The sequence below is a fragment of the Neofelis nebulosa genome, chromosome 2 (assembly GCF_028018385.1).
Source record: "Neofelis nebulosa isolate mNeoNeb1 chromosome 2, mNeoNeb1.pri, whole genome shotgun sequence".
Taxonomy (NCBI): Eukaryota; Metazoa; Chordata; class Mammalia; order Carnivora; family Felidae; genus Neofelis; species Neofelis nebulosa.
In genome coordinates this window covers 103,405,684-103,428,293 of record NC_080783.1, presented here as the reverse complement: position 1 = coordinate 103,428,293, position 22,610 = coordinate 103,405,684, and the positions used below count along the sequence as shown (strand labels likewise).

General features: G+C 45.9%; 1 protein-coding gene across 7 annotated transcripts in view; it reads right to left on the bottom strand.

Annotated features, from left to right (window-relative positions):
• Positions 1-22,610, bottom strand: part of CFAP221 (cilia and flagella associated protein 221) — a 105,362-nt gene that overhangs the window by 34,523 nt on the left and 48,229 nt on the right. For 6 of the 7 annotated variants that reach the window (XM_058715506.1, XM_058715510.1, XM_058715509.1 and 3 more), the window contains 8 exons: positions 19,471-19,630; positions 15,074-15,194; positions 14,878-14,989; positions 14,070-14,178; positions 10,699-10,786; positions 5,827-5,916; positions 3,703-3,801; positions 1,380-1,485 (listed from right to left, as the gene is read on the bottom strand). In XM_058715506.1, coding sequence (XP_058571489.1) covers positions 1,380-1,485; positions 3,703-3,801; positions 5,827-5,916; positions 10,699-10,786; positions 14,070-14,178; positions 14,878-14,989; positions 15,074-15,194; positions 19,471-19,630 — 885 coding nt within the window. The remainder of the gene's footprint in view (positions 1-1,379; positions 1,486-3,702; positions 3,802-5,826; positions 5,917-10,698; positions 10,787-14,069; positions 14,179-14,877; positions 14,990-15,073; positions 15,195-19,470; positions 19,631-22,610) is intronic. The other variant, XM_058715511.1, reaches the window with a different exon arrangement.

Here is a 22,610-nt window from a genome sequence, read left to right as displayed (position 1 = left end):
GCTATGTGGGTCTCTCCCTGGCTCTGATTTGGGGGCCCTGCCTGCGACAAGTGATGGGATACTGCTGGGGACATGCCCAATGACTGTTGGGTGTGTCCATGGTGAAGGTCTGGACAGGCTGCTTGTCCTCTGTAGGACTCCAAGCCTCACACCTGCTGCCCCCCCAGACCACACCCTCCTGTGGTGAAGCCCAGCCCACTATTTTGTGATAAATGGCAAGTATTTTCTTCCTCTGATAATGGACTCAATAAACAGCACTGGATGAAGAAAAAAAAAAAGGATTAAAATGCGATAAAATATTTTGAAAAAAACACCTATCCAGATCTTGAAGGAGAGGAAGAACAAAGAGCCAGGCTCGGAGGCCTCAGGCTAGGGAGGGCGGGAAGGGTCTGGAAGGATCTGGAAGGATAGGGGCCTGCCCGTGGGGCTGCAAACAAGCCGCAAATGGAGAAGACGGTGACACAGCTTTTGGACTCCCAGAAGCCACTGAGAGCGTGGCTCCAACAGCCCAGTCAACTCGGGTATCCAAGGACTGGAATGCCTTTAAGTAGCAAAGATGATACGAGATAAAAAGCTTTTTGTGCAAATGGTAGGTTGAGACAGCACCAGATGCAGCCACTCAGTCAGCAAGTAGGAATATGGACTACCCCGGTCTCTCTGATGACCCGACAGAACAGAGGGCACACAAAACAAGAGATCAAGCCATGCCCAGCCTTTGCGGACGTTACAACTTGACCCGGTTGGTCGGACTTGCTAACTCTCAGTTGGGCATTTCAACCAAACCTGGTGGGGAAGTCTGATTCATGTCCTGGGTAGGCTGAAAGGTGGTCCCCTTAAAAGATGTGCACGTTCAGTTCCCCGGGGAGCCGTGACTCCATCACCTTACACGATAAAAGGGACTTTGCAGGTGTGATTGAGTTAAGGATCTTGAGATGCGGAGAGTGTCCTGAGTGATCCAGGTGGGCCCAATGTTGTCACAGGATCCATGTAAGAGGGAGGCAGAAGGGTCACAGTCAGAGGAGATGTCACGACTGAAGCAAGAGGTCAGAGTGGTATGAGGAAAGGGCCTCTGGAAGCTGGAAAGATCAGAACAGACTCTCGGCTGGAACCTCCAGAAGGAGCCAGCACCACTGACACCTTGATTTTAGACTGCTGACCTCCAGCAATGTGCGATAATACATTTATGTTTGTTTTCAGCCATTAAGTTTGTGTCGCTTTGTTACGGTGGCCATAAAAAACAAAACAAAACAAAACAAAACCCTAATGGATGTGATTTATGAAACTGTTTTACCTCTATGCAGCTAACCTCATTACACAGAAGAATCATGTTCAGAGAACTTATGGCCGAAGCATCGTTGCACCTGACAGCTGTGCTTTACCTGATGATATTGTCTGTCTTCCTTGGCTGAGCTTTCTGATTATGGTCTCTCTGTCCATGTTATGAATAGCACTCAGCATAATGAGTAACCTCCGATGAATCATGATCTGGAGTGAGAAGGGACAGCTTCAGATTATTAAATTGGTACATGCTCATTTTGACGTACGAGTTAATTCATTTTCCCCAACCACGCTAAGGGCTGAGGCCTCGGCTCTAAGTCAGACTTCACAGGGAAAATGGCACGCTGCCCCAGGGACTTCAAGGTCTCGGCCATGTTGACTTGCCTGAATACAAACAAAGACCAAGTTGTCATCTGGCCTTGTCCCACCCAATTTATGAGCCCTGTTTTTCTATTTCCAGAGTGGAAAGAATGACTAGTCCCACATTCCTTCTTTTTAGTGTATCTGAATAATAATGCTCCCGCCGTGTTATTTTCAGAGTGGAGGGACCAAATAAATAGACGATTGCGTGGGAACAGGGCTGTGGATTTTGGGCAATGCTAACTGTCTATCACTGTGCTTTGCACCCAGAGCACCTGCTACTGGAGGTGAGTGCTACCTGTGCACAAAGCTGTGGCTGAAAGGACCATTCCTTCCATGATTAATACCCCTTTCCATCCTGTAAAGGACTCTATTTAACAAATAAATAGTACGACATGCCAGTGCTGTGGCCAGTTCTGTTCAAGGTATTGCAGATACCATGAGATCAAACAATTGTCCTGCCTGCACAGAACTGATGTTCTAGGGGTGTGTGTGTGTGTATGTGTGTGTGTGTGTGTGTGTGTGTTGGTGTGTGTGTGTGGGGGGGGTGATAACAATAAACATTTAAATGAATCTACAGGATAAATACCATGAAGATGATAAAAGAGTAAATGCACAAGGGCATGACCAAGGGACTGGAAAAAGGGTTCGTCTGGCCACTGGTGCAAGAATAATTAAGCAAGACCTCCCTGAGGAGGTGAGGCTTGATCTCAGACTTGATGAGGAGGAGAGAATGACCTGGGAAGAGAATTCAGAGCAGAGGAACCAGCGAGTATGAAGATCCTGTTTCAGGAACAAAGGAGACCTATTTAAGGGACAGAGAGAAGTCCAGTGTGGCCTTGGCCTTGACAACAGTTGTGCATTTCATTCCGATTGCAATGGGAAGGCTCTGGAGGGTTTTACCAGGGGAGAGCTGTCGTCACCTTTAAGTTTTGGGAATGCTAGTCCGGCTGCCATGGGGGCACTGGACGCAGGGAGAGCTGTTGCCCTGGTCCAGGCAGGGGATGATGGGGCTGTGGCCGATCCAGGGAGATGGCACGAAGTCATCAAACTGGGCACATATTTGTACATTGAGCTGACAGTCTTGCTGAGGAGTGAGGGAAAGACTGAGCCATCACTTAGAGCAAAGCACGTGACTGCTGACAATACTTTTTCACACTGGAGGGCTCACCCCAGAAAGGCCGTGTGGTCCCGCTGCTGGGGAAGCCAGCCTGGCCAGTCTCACTGTTGTTTGCCCATTGTCAACACCTGTGCCCTCATCCCTTGACAGTTTTGTGCTGTCTCTTTTCACCACTTTCTTCCCCACACTGAGCATCTTGGGGCCACCTCTATTCACACATGCAGAGCCCTACAGGGCCCTGGAGGTTGACGCACAGGTCACCCATCAGCGGGCTCTGCCTCTCTCCCCCTAGATTGTCATCAGTCCACACTGAAAACACTGCTCGAGGGGCACCTGGGTGGCTCAGTCGGTTGAGGGTTCGACTTCGGTTCAGGTCATGATCTCGCAATCTGTGGGTTCGAGCCCCGCGTCAGGCTCTGTGCTGACAGCTCGGAGCCTGGAGCCTGCTTCGGATTCTGTGTCTCCCTCTCTCTCTGACCCTCCCCCACTCACACTCTGTCTCTGTCTCTCTCTCTCAAAAATAAATAAACATTAAAAAACATGTCCAGAAGAGGTGAATCCATAGAGACAGAAACAGACCAGTGGTTGCCAGGGACTGGGGGATGGAGAGGGGCTCCTAATAGGAACCAGGTTTCTCTTTGAGGTGATAAAAAATGTTCTAAAATTAATTGTCGATTGCCAAATCATACACCTGAAACTAATAAAACATTGTATTTCAGCTATACTTCAATAAACTTTTAAAAAAATGTTCTTGAGTTTGGATGGTGATGGCTGTACCACTCTGTAAATATATTAAAACCCACCAAACTGTCTACTTTACCAAGAGTGAGTTTTATGGTATGTGAATTATCCCTCAATAAAGCTGTTATAAAAAAATTCACTGCTTGATTTCCTTGTGCTGAGGGCTACACGAATTGAAATTTCCGTCTGGTGCTGGGACTCACCTTGCGGGCTGCTTGTTGAAACCGCCTTTGCGCCCTGAACCTGTTGACCCAAGTATTATTAATAAGTGGGTCAAAATTAGGATGCAATTCCTTGATTTTCTGTGAACACAGAACACAGGCACATCTTAGACTTAAAATTTAACTCCAGGCATGAGCATTTAATAAAAACGTTTATTTAACTCCAGGCATGAGCATTTAATAAAGACTTTGATCCCAAATCAAGTTATTATTTATTTGTTCTGCTACTGAATGAGCATTTATTCAGCACTTTAAGTGTATGTAGCAATAAAGAGACTTCTTGCAGGGGGTGGGGGCAGCAAACGTGGGATTTGCGATTTGGGTTTTAAGAAATTTACGGTCTAGGGGCGCCTGGGTGGCTCAGTCGGTTAAGCATCCGACTTCGGCTCGGGTCATGATCTCACAGTTGGTGAGTCTGAGCCCTACATTAGGCTCTGTGCTGACGGTTCAGAGCCTGGAGCCTGCTTCGGATTCTGTGTGTCTCTCTCTGTCCGTCTTCTGCTCACGATGTCTCTCAAAATAAATAAATGTTGTTTTTTTTTTTTTTAAAGGAAATTTTAGAGTCTAGAGAAGCTCAGGCAAATACATGCAACCCTGAAGAGGAAGAGACTTGCAGAGCAATCAGTCCCATGTGGTGGGTGCTGGCACTGCCACATTGAGAGGCACAGACTCTATGACCCCTCCCAACCCCCCCCCCCCCCCCCAGTGCAGAAGGAGGAGTGCTCTGCTCAGCCCCGTCCTCAAGCACCACACAGTGCTTGCATGTCGTGGCACAGAGTGTGTAGACTGGGAGGAATGGGTGTCTGGGGGTGCACTGAGGCCAGCCAGAACCTCAGGCACTGTGGGTTCTTGAGCAGGGAAACGCTATGAAGAAAAAGGCATCAAACATGAATCAGTCTCAGGGCATCTGGCTGCCTCAGTTGGCAGTGTGTGTGAGACTCCTGATCTCGGGGCTGTGGGCTCGAGCCCCAGGCTGGGTATAAAGATTACTTAGATAAACTTAAAAACAGTGAATCAGCCTCACACTGGCATATGCAGTGGGCTGCAGGGGGCAGGGAGGACGGGCAGATATATGAACGAACAATCTGTTGGAATAGTTGAGGGTAAGACACGAAGGCTTGAGCTCACGTGTGCTTTCGTGGAAGAGCTATGGGCAAGACTTTGTGGCCAGATTAAATGTAGGGAGAAGAAAAGAGGTAAGAAAATCCAGAGGTGGCAAACCCAGGAATAAAAATCGAGAATGATGGGGGTGGGGAACATTAAGAATTGTTTTCATTTTCAAAATTAAAAATCGGCGTTTTAAAAAAATAAATAAAATAAAATAAATAAAAATTGGGGGTTTTAACCAGACACTATCACATGACAGAGGACTCTCAGGGGGAGGGGCCACTGTCCCCTTTTTATGTTTGAGGACACTGAGGCACAGAGGCTAAGAGAGCTTTTCCCTGGTCCCAACTCTGTGGTAGAGCTGGGACCACAACTCTGGCTTCTGGCTTCCTGTCATGCAGGAGGCAAGGAACGAGGCCCTGGAACCCACCTCGAGGACCTGCAGAGGGGTTTAGAGAGCAAAGGGAAACAACAACAACAAAAAAAGATCCAAAAAGGAGAAAGTAAAGAGGCAGAGAAGAGCCAAAGAATTTAAAGCCGTTCATTTCAACGGTAACATTAATGAATGACTTTTGATGCTTCGCTTGCAAAAATGTAGTAAAAAAAAACCACTCTGAAAATGTACGTTAAAATGTAAATGTAAATTAAAAGTTAGCAAGCCTCTCTTAGTGGAAGTGTTTCTATAAAATTATTCAGTGTTTTAAAAATAAGCATTATAGGCCCCTGGGTGGCTCAGTCGGTTGAGCATCTGACTTCGGCTCAGGTCATGATCTCATGGTTCGTGGGTTCGAGCCCCACGTTGGGCTCTGTGCCGACAGCTCAGAGCCTGAAGCCTACTTCGGATTCTGTGTCTCCCTCGCTCTCTGTCCCTAACCCACTCGCATTCTGTCTCTGTCTCTCTCAAAAATAAATAAACATTTAAAAATAACTAAATAAATAAAAATAAGCATCATAAAGGGCTACCAAAAATTAGGTCCCAAATAAAGGAAAGTTACCTACTTCTTCCAGATTATGAACAACCCGTTTGTGGCTGACTTCTGTCTTGAGGCGCTGAAATTCCTCATCCAAAATGGGATCTCCTCTATCTAGCTGGGTTTTTTAATCAACAAAAATATTAAAATTGAATACAAATGCGCACAATGTTGCATCTCTTTCAAACTGACAGCAACTCATCAAGTGATCGGCCACACCCACCATGAGGTCTGGCTGGGAGCCTGACAGAAGTTTCAAGTGACCATTATAATTACATTCACTGTTTCAACACAGGGGTTGGTTACAGACGCACGGACCCAGCACTTTGTTTTCATAACCAGGGGACAGTGGCTCTGGCAATCATTTCCAAGACATTTAAAATTCACAGAAAGGATTTTAGAAAACTGTGTAACTACGGGAGTGCAGAGATTTCATTTAAAAGAAATTTAATGTCTCAGTAAAGTTTCAAGCTCTTCAAGGTGGATTATCTCAGCATCAGGTTCAACAAAGGCCCCATAATTCCTCCCCCTCTCCTGGGCGGTGCAGGTGGATGGGGATCTGCCCCTTCCCTGGAGGAAGTGTCTCCCCAGGCTGCTCCCCTGCCTCACCTCCTTCTTCCCCTGAACCAGGAGCCCCGGGACACTGGGACACTCCCAGGAAGGCTGGCTGACTGGGCTTGGATTGATAGCCCCACATACACCTGCTTTCGGGGAAAAGGGGACTGTGCACACTGCAAAAACTTACTGGTTTTTACCTGGGTTTTTATTATTTAAGTGACTTCTAAATCTAGCTTGGTTTGTGCATACGCTGTTTGCAATCATTTAAAAAAAAATTTCCTTTTAAATATTTATTTTTGAGAGAGTGAGACAGCGTGTGAGTGGGGCAGGGGCAGAGAGAGAGGGAGACACAGAATCCGAGGCAGGCTCCAGGCTCTGAGCTGTCAGCACAGAGCCTGACTCGGGGCTCGAACTCACAGTCCGAGAGATGATGACCTGAGCCGAAGTCAGATGCTTAACTGACTGAACCACCCAGACGCCCCTGTTTGCAATCATTTCCAAAGACCTAACTGAAAGAAAGGTACTCTGATCACCACACTAACAAGAGAAACAAGAGAACTGTATTATTGTCACCAGGGGGTAAGCTGTGTAGCTCTGATGTGAACGTATCTGGGAGCTGACTGTGGACCTTAGCTTCAAAATACAGATTTTGTGGGGCGCCTGGGTGGCGCAGTCGGTTAAGCGTCCAACTTCAGCCAGGTCACGATCTCGCGGTGAGTTCGAGCCCCGCGTCAGGCTCTGGGCTGATGGCTCGGAGCCTGGAGCCTGTTTCCGATTCTGTGTCTCCCTCTCTCTCTGCCCCTCCCCTGTTCATGCTCTGTCTCTCTCTGTCCCAAAAATAAATAAAAAACGTTGAAAAAAAAAATTAAAAAAAAAAATACAGATTTTGTGGGGGAGACACCAGACCCCCACCATGACTAAAAATAAAATAAAATAAGCACCTTAAAGAAGGGAATGGCGAACAGGTTGGTAGCCAGAAGAGAGAGGAGGGTGATGTATTATATTATACGTTTATCAAGACTCTACTTATTTCCAATGCGCATTTTGGAATTCACTATCATTGATCATCTCCCGAGGAAAAGCCCATCATCCTGCTATAATGCCTACTCCCTCCGCTCCCTCCACACTCCCCTCCAGCTCTCTTTCATTCGCCTTTCTGCCACCTGCCTTGGGCCTCCAGGTGTTCCTTGCTGCTGGGTCACCTGCCAGGATTCGGCTGCCAGATGAAATCTCCCGGACACAACAGAATAGGGTCTCTGCAACAGTCCCCCTGAACTGGGGCTCAGGGTCCTGGTGGGCGTTGTTAAGGGTGTGACAGCTCCTTTCCTGCTCTACTCGGGCACCTTTGCGGACGCTCACTACTCTCTGCAGGCCTCTCTCCAGCCCCTGCTCACGGCTGTCTCTGCTTCCTGGACCAGAGAAGCCTTTTCTTCTGGGATTGCTCTTTGCTCTCTGTGTACAAACACGCCCGAGTCTGCCAACTCAGAAACCAACCTCCTAGACACCTCATCCCCCTCTAATGGTCCAGGCCCTGACTCCTCGCCCCTGCTCATCTCAACTTTTCAAGAAACCATCTACTCGCTTCCATACATTCTTCGGGCAATTGCAATTTGGCTTTTTACCTCCGCATGTCTCCCAGGATTGCCGACGCTAAGGCAAACAAAGGCCTCCGAATGGCCAAACGCCATGGGTTCTTCTCAGGCCCTGCCATCCTGGATCTCTCCCCCATCGGTTTTCTCAGCGTTGTCCGTTTCTCCTGACCTCCCTGACCACTTCCCTTCTGTCTTCTCCATCGTCCGCTGCTCTTCCCTCAAATCAGGAGCTTCTCTAGATGTCTGGTCTTGAGTTACCAGCTTCTCACACCATTCACTTTCCCCAGGTCACCGGGCTCCTCTGTGGTCTAGTGGCTACCTCTCTGCTGAGTCAGAGTTGTTCCTTCAGCCGCCACCTGGATGCCCTCCAGTCCCCCCAACAACATGCCCCAAACTGAAATTTTCATCTTCCCCCTTCTTCGGTGTTTGGGATCTCATTTAAAATCACCAGCAAGCATCGAGCTGGACACCCAGGAATCATCCTATCTTCTCCCTTTCTTTACCCTTTAATTACTGCAGTTGGTACATTTTTAAATCATCCCTTCATGTTTCTCTGCCCCTTCTGGACTGTGCCCTTCTTGAGGGCAGGAAAAGTGGCTTATTCTCCAGCAGAATCTTACAGACAGTGAGTATTCACTAAGCACACTTGCCATGCGAATGCACAGTTGGGTTGGCCCGTCCACCAAATGCTGGCAATTCCAGCCCTAACGGTCACATTGACCTGGTCGTGCCATATCTGTATCACCTTCATCTCTAAAACAGTTAGAGGGGTGCCTGGGTGGCTCAGTTGGTTGAGCGTCCGACTTTGACTCAGGTCATGGTCTCGTGGTTTGTGAGTTCGAGCCCCGCGTCGGGTTCTGTGCTGACAGCTCAGAGCCTGGAGCCTGCTTCCGATTCTGTGTCGCCTCCTCTCTCTGCCCCTCCCATGCTCATGCTCTGTCTCTGTCTCTCAATAATAAATAAATGTTAAAAAAAGTACAAAAAATAAAAGTTAGAAAATATCATCAAAAAAATAAATAAGGGGCACCTGGGTGGCTGAGTTGGTTAAACGCTGGACTTCGGCTCAGGTCATGATCTCACCGTTCATGGCTTTGAGGCCCACATCAGGCTCTGTGCTGACAGCTCAGAGCCTAGAGCCTGCTTCAGATTCTATGTCTCCCTCTCTCTCTGCCCCTCCCCTGCTCACACTCTGTCTCTCTCTCTCTCTCTCAAAAATAAATAAACATAAAAAAAATTCTTTAACGAAAACATTACCCACTGTAGGGTGGACAGAAAACTTGGTATTTTGTTTTGAAAATCACATATGGAGAAACTGATCTACTCATCAACCTAAATTTAAATGCCAATCTAATATGTGCCTTCCCCCAATGCTAAGATTTACTAATGCAATGATTTTACATTCTTTTGTCCATCTCATGAAAAATAAAGAAAAGTAAGATAAATTTATTCAGATATTTGACTTAGACTCTAATCAAGAAGAAAACGGAGGAAGAAAAATGTATTCTATACGAGAAAAATATTCCTATCTGACAACATACCTATTTTTCCGCAGTCCCTCCTACCCAATGCTGCCACTGTGTGCGGCTCTGACTGTGGGAAGCACACACTCTCAGGCTGAAATATATGTGTTATGGCAGAATTATGTCCCCAAAAGTCATATGTTGCGATCTTAACCCCTAGTCACATCAGAATATGAATGTATTGGGAGATACAGTCTTTGAAGATGTAATCAAGTTAAAATGAGGTCATGGCGTGGGCCCTACTCCAGTGTGACTGGTGTCCTTTATAAGAGGGAATCTGGACACAGAAACTATGAAGTCACAGGGAAAAGACGATCATCTACAAGCCAACGAGAGGGATCATTCCCTCATGTCCCTTACAAGGAGCCAACCTTGCCAACACCTTGATCTTGGGCTTTCAGAATGGCGAGAAAATACATTTCCGTTGATCACACCACCCACTCTGTGGTACTTGGCTATGGCAGCCCCGGCAGGCCAACAGGACATGTGGTGATTCTGCAAGTCCTACCACCAAAGTCCAAGCCCCTGAGACAGGAGGTGCAGGCGAAGCCCTATCTCCTCTGGCCCGTGTGTGTCCTGTGCTTCGGCCATTACAGGCCTGTCCCCGGTGTTCCCTGCACCTGTCCTCAGGGAACAACATCTCTCATGCCATGACAAGCCCAGGGGTGTGATCCAGCCCTGCCATTCCCGTCTCCACCCCCCACTCCCTGAATCCACAGGTGCCGCCTTGGCGACCTAGCCGTGGCTCCCTCCCCTCAACCGGTTTCCTGCTCTCTGCTTAGCCCCTTGAGCATCTCTGACTTGGACCTTTTGTCTGGCTCTGGCATGGCTCCTGGCCACTGTCTTTGTGTCCTTACTTTCATGCCCTGAAGAATACAGGACAGATGCACCTAATGTTCAGAATTCCAACCTGAATTTGAGGCATTTCCCTCCCTCTGAATTGAATGCCTCTGTCCTCTCTATTGCTTTTCAAAATCATACCGTGTCTTCCAGGAAGCTTTTCAATTAAATGAGTTCTCTCATCTCTCTGGCTTCGAAATCCCCACAATACTTAGTAGAGGTCTCTTGTGACACTTACGGCCGGCCTTGATTTATGGTTAACAATGAACTTGTCATCAGCTTCCTCCCCCCAACTTTAAGTTTTCTTTCTCCTGATGTGACATCTTGCACATAGCCGGAATTCGACCTATTGAGTGCAATCAGCGACATCAAACTAACAGTGATTCTGACCTTGTATTTGGCGTATTCTCTTTGCCGCTCTTCAATAAGGTCTTTTTTAAATTTTAAAGACACATGATCTTTACCAAGGTGCACCTGCCTGGGGAGACAAAAAACAACAACAAAAAAACCAGCTTCCAGAACCGATCAGAATACCATGGTCGGCTTGGGGATGGAATGTCTTAGCTATACTCTACAACGGAAGAGGAGTGCTGAGACACTGGAGCAGGGCCATGGGGGGGCAGACACCGTGGAGACTACAGCAAGACAGCTGAGATGAAGAATGTGTTCTACAAAATGAAGCTTCTCTTCTAGCAACACATGCTGGATCTTTATAAATAAATGAAACAAAAATCCGGACGCTCAACATCTATAGTCATTACGGAAATGGAAATCAGGACCAGAGTGACTCGTGTACTGGTACGCCACACCCACGAAGATGTCAGTGACGATGATGACGGCAGCAACAAAGCAGGCACTGCCAAGAACGTGGGCAAACTGGAACCTTTGTTACATCGCTGACAGGAACGTTCAGTGGGGCAGCCACTGCGGAAAACTGTGTGGCGGTGGAACAAAAAGATGAACATCGAGTTCCCATGCGACCAAGCAATTCCACTCCTAGGCATATAGCCAAGAGGACTGAAAAGATGTGCTCACACAAAAACTTGTGTGTGAATGTTCACAGCAGCGTTATTCACGACGGCCAAAAAATGAAGACCACCCAATGCCCATCAACTGAGAAACAGATAAACAAAACACCACATGGCCATACAATGGAATAGTATGCAGCCATAAAAAGCAACAAAGCCCCGATAGATGCTATGATGTAGATGAACCCTTAAACTGTGTTAAATGAAAGAAGCCAGTTAAAAAAGGCCATATGGGTGTGTATGATTCCATTTATTTTTTTTTAATGTTTCTTTATTTTTGACAAGGAGAGAGTGTGAGCTGGGGAGGGGCAGAGAAAGAGAGAGAAAGACAGGGAGACACAGAATCCAGGCTCTGACCTGTCAGCACAGAGCCCATCACAGGGCTCGAACTCATGAACCATGAGATCACGACCTGAGCCAAAGGTGGGTGCTTAAACAACTGAGCCGCCCAGGCGCCCCTGTATGATTCCATTTAAATGAAATGTCCAGGGGTGCCTGGGTGGCTCAGTCGGTTAAGCGTCCGACTTCGGCTCAGGTCATGATCTCGCAGTCCGTGAGTTCGAGCCCCGCGTCGGGCTCTGTGCTGACAGCTCAGAGCCTGGAGCCTGTTTCAGATTCTGTGTCTCCCTCTCCCTGACCCTCCCCCGTTCATGCTTTGTCTCTCTCTGTCTCAAAAATAAATAAACGTTAAGAAAAAAATTTTTTTAAATAAAAAATAAATGAAATGTCGGGAATAGGTGAATCTACAGAGATATAATAGTGGTCACCAAGTGCTGGGGGAGGGGAGAGGGGACTGGGGAGCGACTGCCTAATGGGTATGGGGTTTCTTTCTGGAGTGATGCAAATATTCTGGAGTCGAGTAATGGTGATGGCTGCACAACCCCGTGAATACACGATAAACTTCTGCATTGTACACTTGAAAATGGCTAAGATGGTGAACTTTGCGTTTGGTGAATTTTACCACGGTTTAGAAAACTCTTGTATGGAGTGTATTGACTGTGGAGGCTGGCACATGTTCAAAAATAAATAGCAGCTACGATGAGAAGGAGAGTGAAGAGACCTAGAAGCTAAATACATATTGTATGACCTTTGGATGCTGGATTCTTCCTCTCCAAAAACAAACAAAAAAGCCAGATAGAAAGGACATTATTGAGACAACCGGGTAAATCTGCACATAGGCTGGAGATGATAATATTACAGTATCAATGTCAGCGTTCTTGGAAGTGATTATGGTAATGTTGGAGAATGTCCCTGTTCTTAGGAACTACACGCTCAAGTCCCTAAGAGTGAAGCCTCATGACATCTGCAACTTACTTTCCAATGGTTCAAAGAAAGACGCGTGTGAAGCGTGTGTATGTGGAGAGGGAGGAGTAGATATGGCATAATGTCAGCAACCGGTGACATGTCAAGTGTCAAGTGTGAAGAACCCATGTCAAGTGTCTATGGGTGTTACTGGCAGGTTTAAAAAGCTTTCAACAAAAACAGCCGGGGGAAAACATGAAGTGAAGAACACAGCATACAAAACTGAATTTAGGATGTGACTTCAGGTATGCTGCAAAGAAGCACGGGAGGAAGGAAATACACCAGGGCTAATGGTGGTCATTAGCACATTATAGAGATTTGTTTTTCCCTTCTCTACACTTAAAAAATATGTATTTTTCAGGTTTTCGACAATGACAACATGATCATTTCTTATAATAGGGAAAGAGCATTTTAAAAAATGATCTGAAGGGACTTGGCGTTCTTCCCATTTAACGGAGGCCAGCCCGTGGATACAGACTGCCGCGGAAGCAGAGGTGCTTCCGTGAGAAATTAAGGGTGGTCCCCTGTGCAAGCAGGGGGGCCGCAGGGGGCATCTGTGAGGGCCCTGGGGCTCAGCGCACCTTCCTTCTGTCCAGGAAGTGTGGAGGTGGGGTGTGGACGAGGCGGCCTCTCAACGACTCTTTTTTTTTTTTTTTTTCAACGTTTTTTATTTTTGGGACAGAGAGAGACAGAGCATGAACGGGGGAGGGGCAGAGAGAGAGGGAGACACAGAATCGGAAACAGGCTCCAGGCTCCGAGCCATCAGCCCAAAGCCCGACGCGGGGCTCGAACTCACAGACCGCGAGATCGTGACCTGGCTGAAGTCGGACGCTTAACCGACTGCGCCACACAGGCGCCCCTCTCGACGACTCTTTAACGGCCTCTCAAAGACTTTTTAGCTCAATTCAAGAGTTCCTAAAGTTGACGTTAGTGGAGTCTGTGCACACGGATGCATCTGGTATGAACTCGTAACAAATTGTGGAAAGGGCTCTATTTTGACTGCCGGAGCACAAGACAGAAGTCTCACGGCTGAGTTTTAGAACCCCCCCCCCCCCAGGGCCTCTCCTAACCCCTAGCCCGCACTGCTGGGCTCCCCGCAAGGCCCCTGGGGCACACTGCCCAGGGCACAGGGGGCTAATGCTGGGGCAAGAGTTGGGGCACCTGTGGAGAGAGAGATGGGACGCTGGCAGCAGTGGCCGGAGGGAGCAGGGTCCTGGTTCTGCCACGGTCTGCTCACACTGAGGAAAGAACATGTTTGCTCGCAATAATTTAGTCCTAATGGAAACTTCGGAGGTCCAGTGGAGGAGAGGGAATAATCAAACTTCCAAAAGGGCACAAAAAGCTGTTACATTTCATCATGTCTCATGTATAAAAAGCCATTACTAAAAACACTGTATTTTCATTTGATATAAATAATTGCTCAGTATTTACCACTTAAGGTGATTTTCCATCTCTTCATAAGTGTCCTGTCTGACTTTCTGTTCAAACAGTGCTTCCTTCATCTGTCTTGTTTTTGAAATCTCATTGCCTTGGTCCAAAACTGAGGGCAGAAACAAACGATGATTATACCAGAGTCAAATCAGAATCATCTGCTAAGACAAAAACACATTTCTAATGGCAAAACACAACAGCAATCTCAGCTTCGTTGCTGCTGTTCATTAACAGTAAATGTGGCAAGGAGTGGGGCACCTGGGCGGCTCAGTCGGTTGAGCGTCCGACTTCGGCTCAGGTCAGGATCTCGCGGTTCATGAGTTCGAGCCCTGCATCGGGCTCTGTGCTGACGGCTCGGAGCCTGGAGCCTGCCTCGGATTCTGTGTCTCCCTCTCTCTCTGACCCTCCCCCACTCTCACTTTGTCTCACTCTGTCTCTTAAAAATAAATAAATGTAGGGGCGCCTGGGTGGCGCAGTCGGTTAAGCGTCCGACTTCAGCCAGGTCACGATCTCGCGGTCCGTGAGTTCGAGCCCCGCGTCGGGCTCTGGGCTGATGGCTCGGAGCCTGGAGCCTGTTTCCGATTCTGTGTCTCCCTCTCTCTCTGCCCCTCCCCCGTTCATGCTCTGTCTCTCTGTCCCAAAAATAATAAATTAAAAAAAAAAAATGTTGAAAAAAAAAAAAATTAAAAAAAAATAAAATAAAATAAATGTAAAAATAAAATTAAAAAAAAAATTTTTTTTAAATGCGACAAGCAATAATTCTTTCCTGTTCCGCCAGGGGCTGATTTATAATGAATCGACCAGTTACCTTCTCTTAATTCTTTAATCTTCAATTTCCCTGGTTCTTGGTTTAAAACAGTTGCCACAGCAAACGGATTTGATAAATTCACTGGAAATCTCAAGTCGTGATATTCAATTTCCTGAGACCAAATCAGGAGGGAAAAGTCACTTATTTTGCTTCTCTATCATTCCTTCCAGCGTGTTGAGTGTAATGCGCACGTTACCTTAATCTTTGGGGGCTTTATTTTTGGTGGCAGGTGGTGAAAATTTATGTGTGTCATTGCCTTTTCTGGAGGAACATCCACTCTCTTAGAAGGAGCATTTAATCTTTCAAATTCTTCTAATCTATAGTTTAAAACAGGTATTAAATTAGTATATGATCCAACAACGCAAAGTTCCTATTTTTTAAAGGATTTTTTTAGGTAATCACTACACCCAATGTGGGGGCTCGGATTTACAACCCCGAGATCAGGAGTCACATGCTCTACTGACTGAGCCAGCCAGGTGCCCCACAAGCTTTCTATTTTTAGTGTTCCTTCTGGTAATACCATGGCTTTTGGTCAATTAATGACTATATCTGCACTGAAAATAAATTTATGTGCTAAAACAGTGGTCTACTAGGACGCCTGGCTGGCTCAGTCGGTAGGGCACGGAACTCCTGATCTCAGGGTCGGGAGTTCAAGCCCCACGTTGGACATGAAACCTACTGAAAGAAAGGAAGAAAGAAAGAAAGAAAGAAAGAAAGAAAGAAAGAAAGCAAGCTTTATATTAAAAAAAAAAAAGTAAAACAGTGGTCTACTAAAATAAATGCAATGTCAGTATACCAGCGTATAATCATATGTGTCAAAATAGTCTACCAATGGGTGCTTTTCTTTACCTTCTCGAAGAATATAACAAGAGGACAATGTGACACACTGAAAAATGCTCTCACAGTCTAGTGTGATTCATTTCTAGGCTGTTGGTTTTCAATAGCTAAATCTACTATATTAAAAAAAAATCTTATACTGATTTATCTTCCTAGTAAAAGAATGATTATGGCCACTGTTTACAGTAAGTTTTTTTTTTTTTTTAGAAAGATAGAGTGCATGCGTGCACGCACACACACACACATGTGTACGTGAGGGGGAGGGGCAGAGGGTGGGAAAGAGAAGAGAATCTCAAGCAAGCTCCACGCTCTGCTTGGAGGCCCAACGTGGGGCTTGATCCCAGGACCCTGAGATCATGACCTGCGCCAAAATCGAGAGTCAGATTCTCAATCAACTGAGTCACCCAGGCACTGCCAGGAAGATCTTTTAAAAAGCAACTCGGACTAATATTTGAGATCTTTTCTGCAACTGAAAACTGTCTTGGACACATGTAGGTATAGGCAGTGCTATTACCGTGCCTACAGAAGCTACCAGACTTATTTATTACGAGATGTATTAGAACTGCATCACGTTCAATACTGTGAGGCATTTCTTCAAGCTACAATATGTGAACACTTGTTTTGCAAAATGACTTATGTCCATGATATTACAGAAAAAGGAATACCCTAACGTTTACTCATTCTTAATTTTTTTTAATGTTTTTTTTTTTTAAAGAGAGAGATGGAGCATGAGCGGGATGGGGTGGGGGGGCAGAGAGCGAGGGAGACACAGAATCCGAAGCAGGCTCCAGGCTCTGAGCTGTCAGCACAGAGCCTGACGCGGGGCTCGAACCCACGAACTGTGAGATTATGACCTCAGCCGAAGTCGGACGCTCAACGGACGGAGCCACCCAGGCGCCCCTAACGTTTATTCACTCTGACAATCACAATACACGTGCTGAACCCCTACACCCACTGCACAACACGGGACACACCAGCAATCTCAAACTTAATATTGCCTACATAAGAGTATCTTGAAAGGTTGATAGCCTGAGAGAACAAGCCCTTTGGCAAGACACACACTGACTGATGGGCTGCGACGTGCAGGGCAGAGGCAGCGGGTCAGGGGGCGAGCTGTGGCCCAGTGTCCACATCTCATCAGAGCGTTGACACCACCTCTGCTATAAAGATTGGGAAACACTTTTGTTTCCACATCTTTGAAGGCATGGAAAAACAGTCTCCTCACGCAATCTAACGGCTGACGATGGAAACGAAGGGGTCGAAGAAAATGGTAAATTTTAACAAGGAGTTACTCGGGGAACTTGAGGAATTCCATCATACACCATATTCTGCCATGACAAAAACCAAACAAGACCCAGCAACCTATGAATCTTTCAGAGAGCACTGAGGCCAGGATAATTTTCTTCCTTCATGGTGGAATTTATATGTTCTAGTACTATCTACAGTCTAGGGAGATACGTAGGTCTTGAGGCACAGTCCTTGAAAACATCAAGTGTGTACTAAATGAGACATTAAATTCCAGCTGGGTGACCAAAACATAGTAGTTTAAAAACGGTATGTCTGCATTTGCATGGTGCTTCTACTGTACAACGCCCTTGTATATTTAAGAACATGTCTTGTGGGGGCTCAGTCGGTTAAGCGTCCGACTCCGGCTCAGGTCATGATCTCGCGGTCCATGAGCTCGAGCCCCGCGTCGGGCTCTGTGCTGACAGCGCTGAGCCTGGAGCCTGTTTCGGATTCTGTGTCTCCCTCTCTCTCTGACCCTCCCCCCGTTCATGCTCTGTCTCTCTCTGTCTCAAAAATAAATAAACGTTATAAAAAAACTCAATAAAAAAAAAAAAGAACATGTCTTGGGAAGCAACAGTCCACTCAAGCGAGGTCTTTAAGAAACCATTTGTACATCACAGCATACGACATGAGACAGCAAATAGCATTTTGTGTGGCCAGTTACCTAATACCAGAAAAATTACTACGGTCTTTCCCTCATATCCAATGCTACTCGTTCATTGCCAGGATGATTTTATTTCTACCGTGGTTACTTGCGGGATTCGGGTTCAGCAGGCCACGCTAACATCCTACAGTTGATTTAGTCTGCTTTGAATTTTTAGGAAGAAAGTCATGACATAAATATATAATCATGGAGTTCATTCATATTTTGATATGGGCATGTTACTCTACTTTTAATATGCTTAATGATGTCAACGTGGGATGTGTATCTCTATGTGAAAAGGAAACTCCAGATATTTCTTTATCCTTTTCAAAACATCTGTAAGGATTTTCCTTATGCTGTGACAAGTTTTCCTTTAGCTTTTATACAAATCACGCATATTAGGAAAAATGTGTAACTTTAACCAGATATATTGGGATATAAAAATACAAGCTCACAGTCAAATAGAAATAGAAATTCAGAAAAAATTTGTTACAAAGTAAAACTTAATCTCATTTCACACCTTACTCTGTGAATGCTGATGAGTTTAAAAAAAAAAAAAAAAAAACCTCCCATGTGGCACATTTTCATTTTTGCCTTATGTTGAAGTCACTTGTTATACCTGACTTCTTTTAACTCCTCTGCTGTGAGTGTCTTCAGAGTGTAGACTGTGTCCCATAGGGCTTTGCAATGGACACTGCACACAGCAGGCACTCAACTAATTATAGCGTCATATTGAGGCACCTGGGTGGCTCAATCGGCATCCGACTTTGGCTCAGGTCATGATTTCACAGTTCATGAGTTCGAGCCCCACATCGGGCTCTGTGCTGACAGCTTAGAGCTGGAGGCTGCTTTGGATTCTGTGTCTCCCTTTCTCTCTGTCCCTCCTCCTCCTTGTGACCCTCCCCCACTTGTGTTCTTTTTCTCTCAAAAATAAATAAACATTAAGAAAAATGATGTCATTTTGAAAATAGTTATGCTGTTCCTGTCTTATGATTTACATTTAAAATACAGTGTAGGGGGGCGCCTGGGTGGCTCAGTCGGTTAAAGCGTCCGACTTCAGCTCAGGTCACGATCTCGCGGTCCGTGAGTTCGAGCCCCGCGTCGGGCTCTGGGCTGATGGCTCAGAGCCTGGAGCCTGCTTCCAATTCTGTGCCTCCCTCTCTCTCTGCCCCTGCCCCGTTCATGCTCTGTCTCTCTCTGTCTCAAAAATAAATTTAAAAAAAAGCATTAAAAAAATTTAAAATAGAGTGTAGGGGTACCTGGGTGGCTCAGTCAGTTAAACATCTGACTTTGGCTCAGGTCACGAGCTCGCAGTGTGGGAGTTCAAGCCCTGCATCGGGCTCTGCACTGATAGCTCAGAGCCTACTTGGGATTCTCTCTCAATCCCTCCCTCTCTGTCCCTCCCCCACTCTCTCTCTCTCTCTCTCTCTCAATAAATAAACAAACTTAAAAAAAATAAAATAAAATAGAGTGTAATACATACATATGATCATGTATGTAATGTGTAATGTACATACGTGAAATACATGCATAAGGTCAAAACTCAACCAGCCCAGCAGTAGTAATCAGTAAAAGCAAGTATCCCTCAAACCACCTTTTCTTGGTCATCTCTTCCCCTCTCAGTAGGAACAACTACCGCTACAAGCCTAGAGCTATTCTGTGCATTATTATTTACTTTAAAGAGTATTTTATGAAAGCTCATCATCTTACGTACGGTTGTGATGGCATTCTGCTACAAGAAAGAAAGAATGGGAAGAAATGGCGACTTAGGAATTACTTTAAACAAATTTTAGGAAGAAACAAAAGACATTCCAAAGCAGCCATACGGTAAAGCCACGTTGGGACAGCATGTTCCGGTGAAGACACATTCGTATGGTTGAGAGTTGAACTGTGAGATCCATAGCTGCATTTTTATTTGTGCAATCCCATAGTGAAATGGTGTGAACTTCACGGTCACGTTCATCTTCCCGTTAGCCGGGATTAGTCCTGAGGGGAAAGAAAAGAGACGATTCTTTCTTGTCTTGCGAAGTCCAGTCAAAGAGGCTGATACGCACACAAACATGTTCTTCCCATGGTAAGTACAAGTATTTCCATGCTCTTTTCATTAAATCCATGTGAATCGACTTCTACATGTTTACACTGATCTTATTTACCAACTGCGATGTTAATCCTCATAATAATTGACTGTCACTTATATAAATAGATATATGTCCATCAGCATTAGCGAGTCAGACGTGAACTCCCAGAACTATCATCTTTAAGCCAATTACCACTCGTCGATATTAATGCTGTAAGCAACAAAGAATAGCTAGGAACACGCATAAAAGTTTCTGTCCAGGTAATTCAGTTTCCTGCATTTTGGTGTAATTGGATTCTCTCCTTCCAAATCTTTGGAACTGACTACTGCTCTCTCTGAAGTCAAATATCCCAGCTTACCTTATTTTTCTGTTCTATCTCTGGTGCCAAAAGGGCTTAGTAAGTGCTCAATAACAGGGAAAGGGAAAGAAAAGGGAGAAAGAAAAGGAGGGAGAAAGGGAGGAAGGATCAATGTAGTAGATACAAGAAGGGTTAATGTTCTCTCTGATTTCCACTGAAGGCTCTTTGGTTTGCCTTCTAGATGATTCCTTATGCCCTCATGTGTCTGGTCTTTGCACTATCCCTGCAGAGGCCTTATACTTTCCCTCCGAATTGCTTGGCATACCCTCCTTCTCATCTACGCCGTTCTCTCAATCTTGTCCCGCTGTCTTCCTTGTTCTCTATGCACAACCACATGGACATTTTATGTGCCTATCCAAGCATTCACTAAGAATTTACTGTGTTCCAGGCAATGTTTTAGGCACCTGAGAAACAGCAATAAACAAAACAAAGTCCCAGATCTCACAGACTTTACATTCTAGCTGGGGACTGAAAGCAAACAAACAAATAAATGAATATAAAATATAAAGTCATGTTACGAATACCAGCAAGAAAAGTAAAGCAGGGTATGGGAGAAGCAAGTGAAATGAAATGCTCCATTTGAGACATAATGAACAGGAGGCTTCTCTAGTGAGGAGATGTTGCAGCTGAGACCTGAAGGAAGGTCATACACATTGGGCTCCTGCTGCCTCAGGGCCTTGGTACGTGCTATTCCCTTTCTCTAGATCTTCTTTTAGTTTTTGTTTCTGTGTTTTTTTTGTTTTTTTTTTTTTAGAGAGAGCAAGTAGGAGAAGGGGGAAGAGGGAGAGAGAACCTTAAGCAGACTCCACGCTCAGCACAGAGCCCGACATGGGGCTCGATCCCACAACCCTGGGATCATGACCTGAGCCAAAATCGAGAGTTGGATGCTCAACCGACTGAGCCACCCAGGTGCCCCCTCTTTAGGTTTTTTAATCCTACTCTCTGAAATGACCTCTTTTTGCCATCTGCCTTCTCCTAGACTCAAATGTAGTTTTACAAAAGTAGGAACCTGCTCATTACTGTGTTCCCAGCTCAATAAATACTAGTTGAGTGAGTGAATGAACCAAGTTTCATTCACTCACTCAACCTCTCTATCACGTGAAACTCCTCCTGACTCCTCATCCCTAGGAGCCTTCACTCCCTTAAACTTGTATCAGCCCAAGGGCCACCTGAACTGTTGCCTGCTCAAGTTTACAGCTCTCCCCCTGGACTGCACACCCCTAAGGCTGGCAGCAGGCCCCAAAGCTCATTTACCATCCCAGACCCTTAGCTCAGTGCTTCAGAAATAGGTATGGGTCAACTTGCTGAGAGCAGAAGTCTACACCTTTAAATGACATCCACTAGTGACCCAAGAACTCCCTGCAGGGCAGAGTGAATCAGCAGAAGAGCTCGGTTCTACAGGCCAACCTAGGATCAGCTGAATACAAACCCATGTGCTACAGGTCCATACCTTGACCGCCCACCCGGTCAGAAAATAAAACATCCTCTGACCCGCAGTTCACTGGGGGGCTTTAGACTCCTTCTGCTCCGGCTCATTAACTTAAAATAATAAGAACAAGCTCTGGAGCAAGGATTAATGTTTGCCTTGACCCGGCTGATTTATTTTTAAGTGCTCCCGGCCCACACCTAATACATAAAACACACTGGAGGCGTAACCTGGGCAACCAGAGTGGACAATGCTTTTTCCATCAACGGGGACACCAGTTAGCATAGCTCCGTTAACGGAACTTGGTTGCGGCTGATTGTCAAATGTTAACAGCTCTTAAAGGTGTGCCTAGCAGTCCTGGCTTACTGCTTGGCAAAAACTAATGGTGGGAGGAAGGAGAGCAAATTTCATGGTTTAACAGTAAGAAACACCCCCCCCCCCAATTACTACTTTATTTTAAAAAGCCCAGACCAGGGGCGCCTGGGTGGCGCAGTCGGTTAAGCGTCCGACTTCAGCCAGGTCACGATCTCGCGGTCTGTGAGTTCGAGCCCCGCGTCAGGCTCTGGGCTGATGGCTCAGAGCCTGGAGCCTGTTTCCGATTCTGTGTCTCCCTCTCTCTCTGCCCCTCCCCCGTTCATGCTCTGTCTCTCTCTGTCCCAAAAATAAATAAAAAACGTTGAAAAAAAAATTAAAAAAAAAAAAAAAGATTTAAAAAGCCCAGACCAAGATTTTATGGGTTCTGTCCACTCTGGGGGCAATTTCAGATCACTGCCCTTAGATCAGCAGGGATAATGTTAAATTGCAGGGCAGTGAGGGTGTAGGGCAGAGAGAGAGAGAGGAGAGAAAAACTGAGAAATGAACTAGAGGCTAAGAAAATCCTAGTCTATCAGTAAAATGGCTGTAACGAAGAAAACATAGCAACACTGAAAAATACTATAATGATTCATGAAGTGACCAGAAAATACCACTGGATCTTTGCCTTGATTTTTGTTTTTTTATATATTTTTGAGAGAGATAGAGAGTGCGAGCAGGGGACGGGCAGAGAGAGAGGGGGACAGAGGATCCAAAGCAGGCTCCATGCTGACAGCAGCAAGCTTGAAGCGG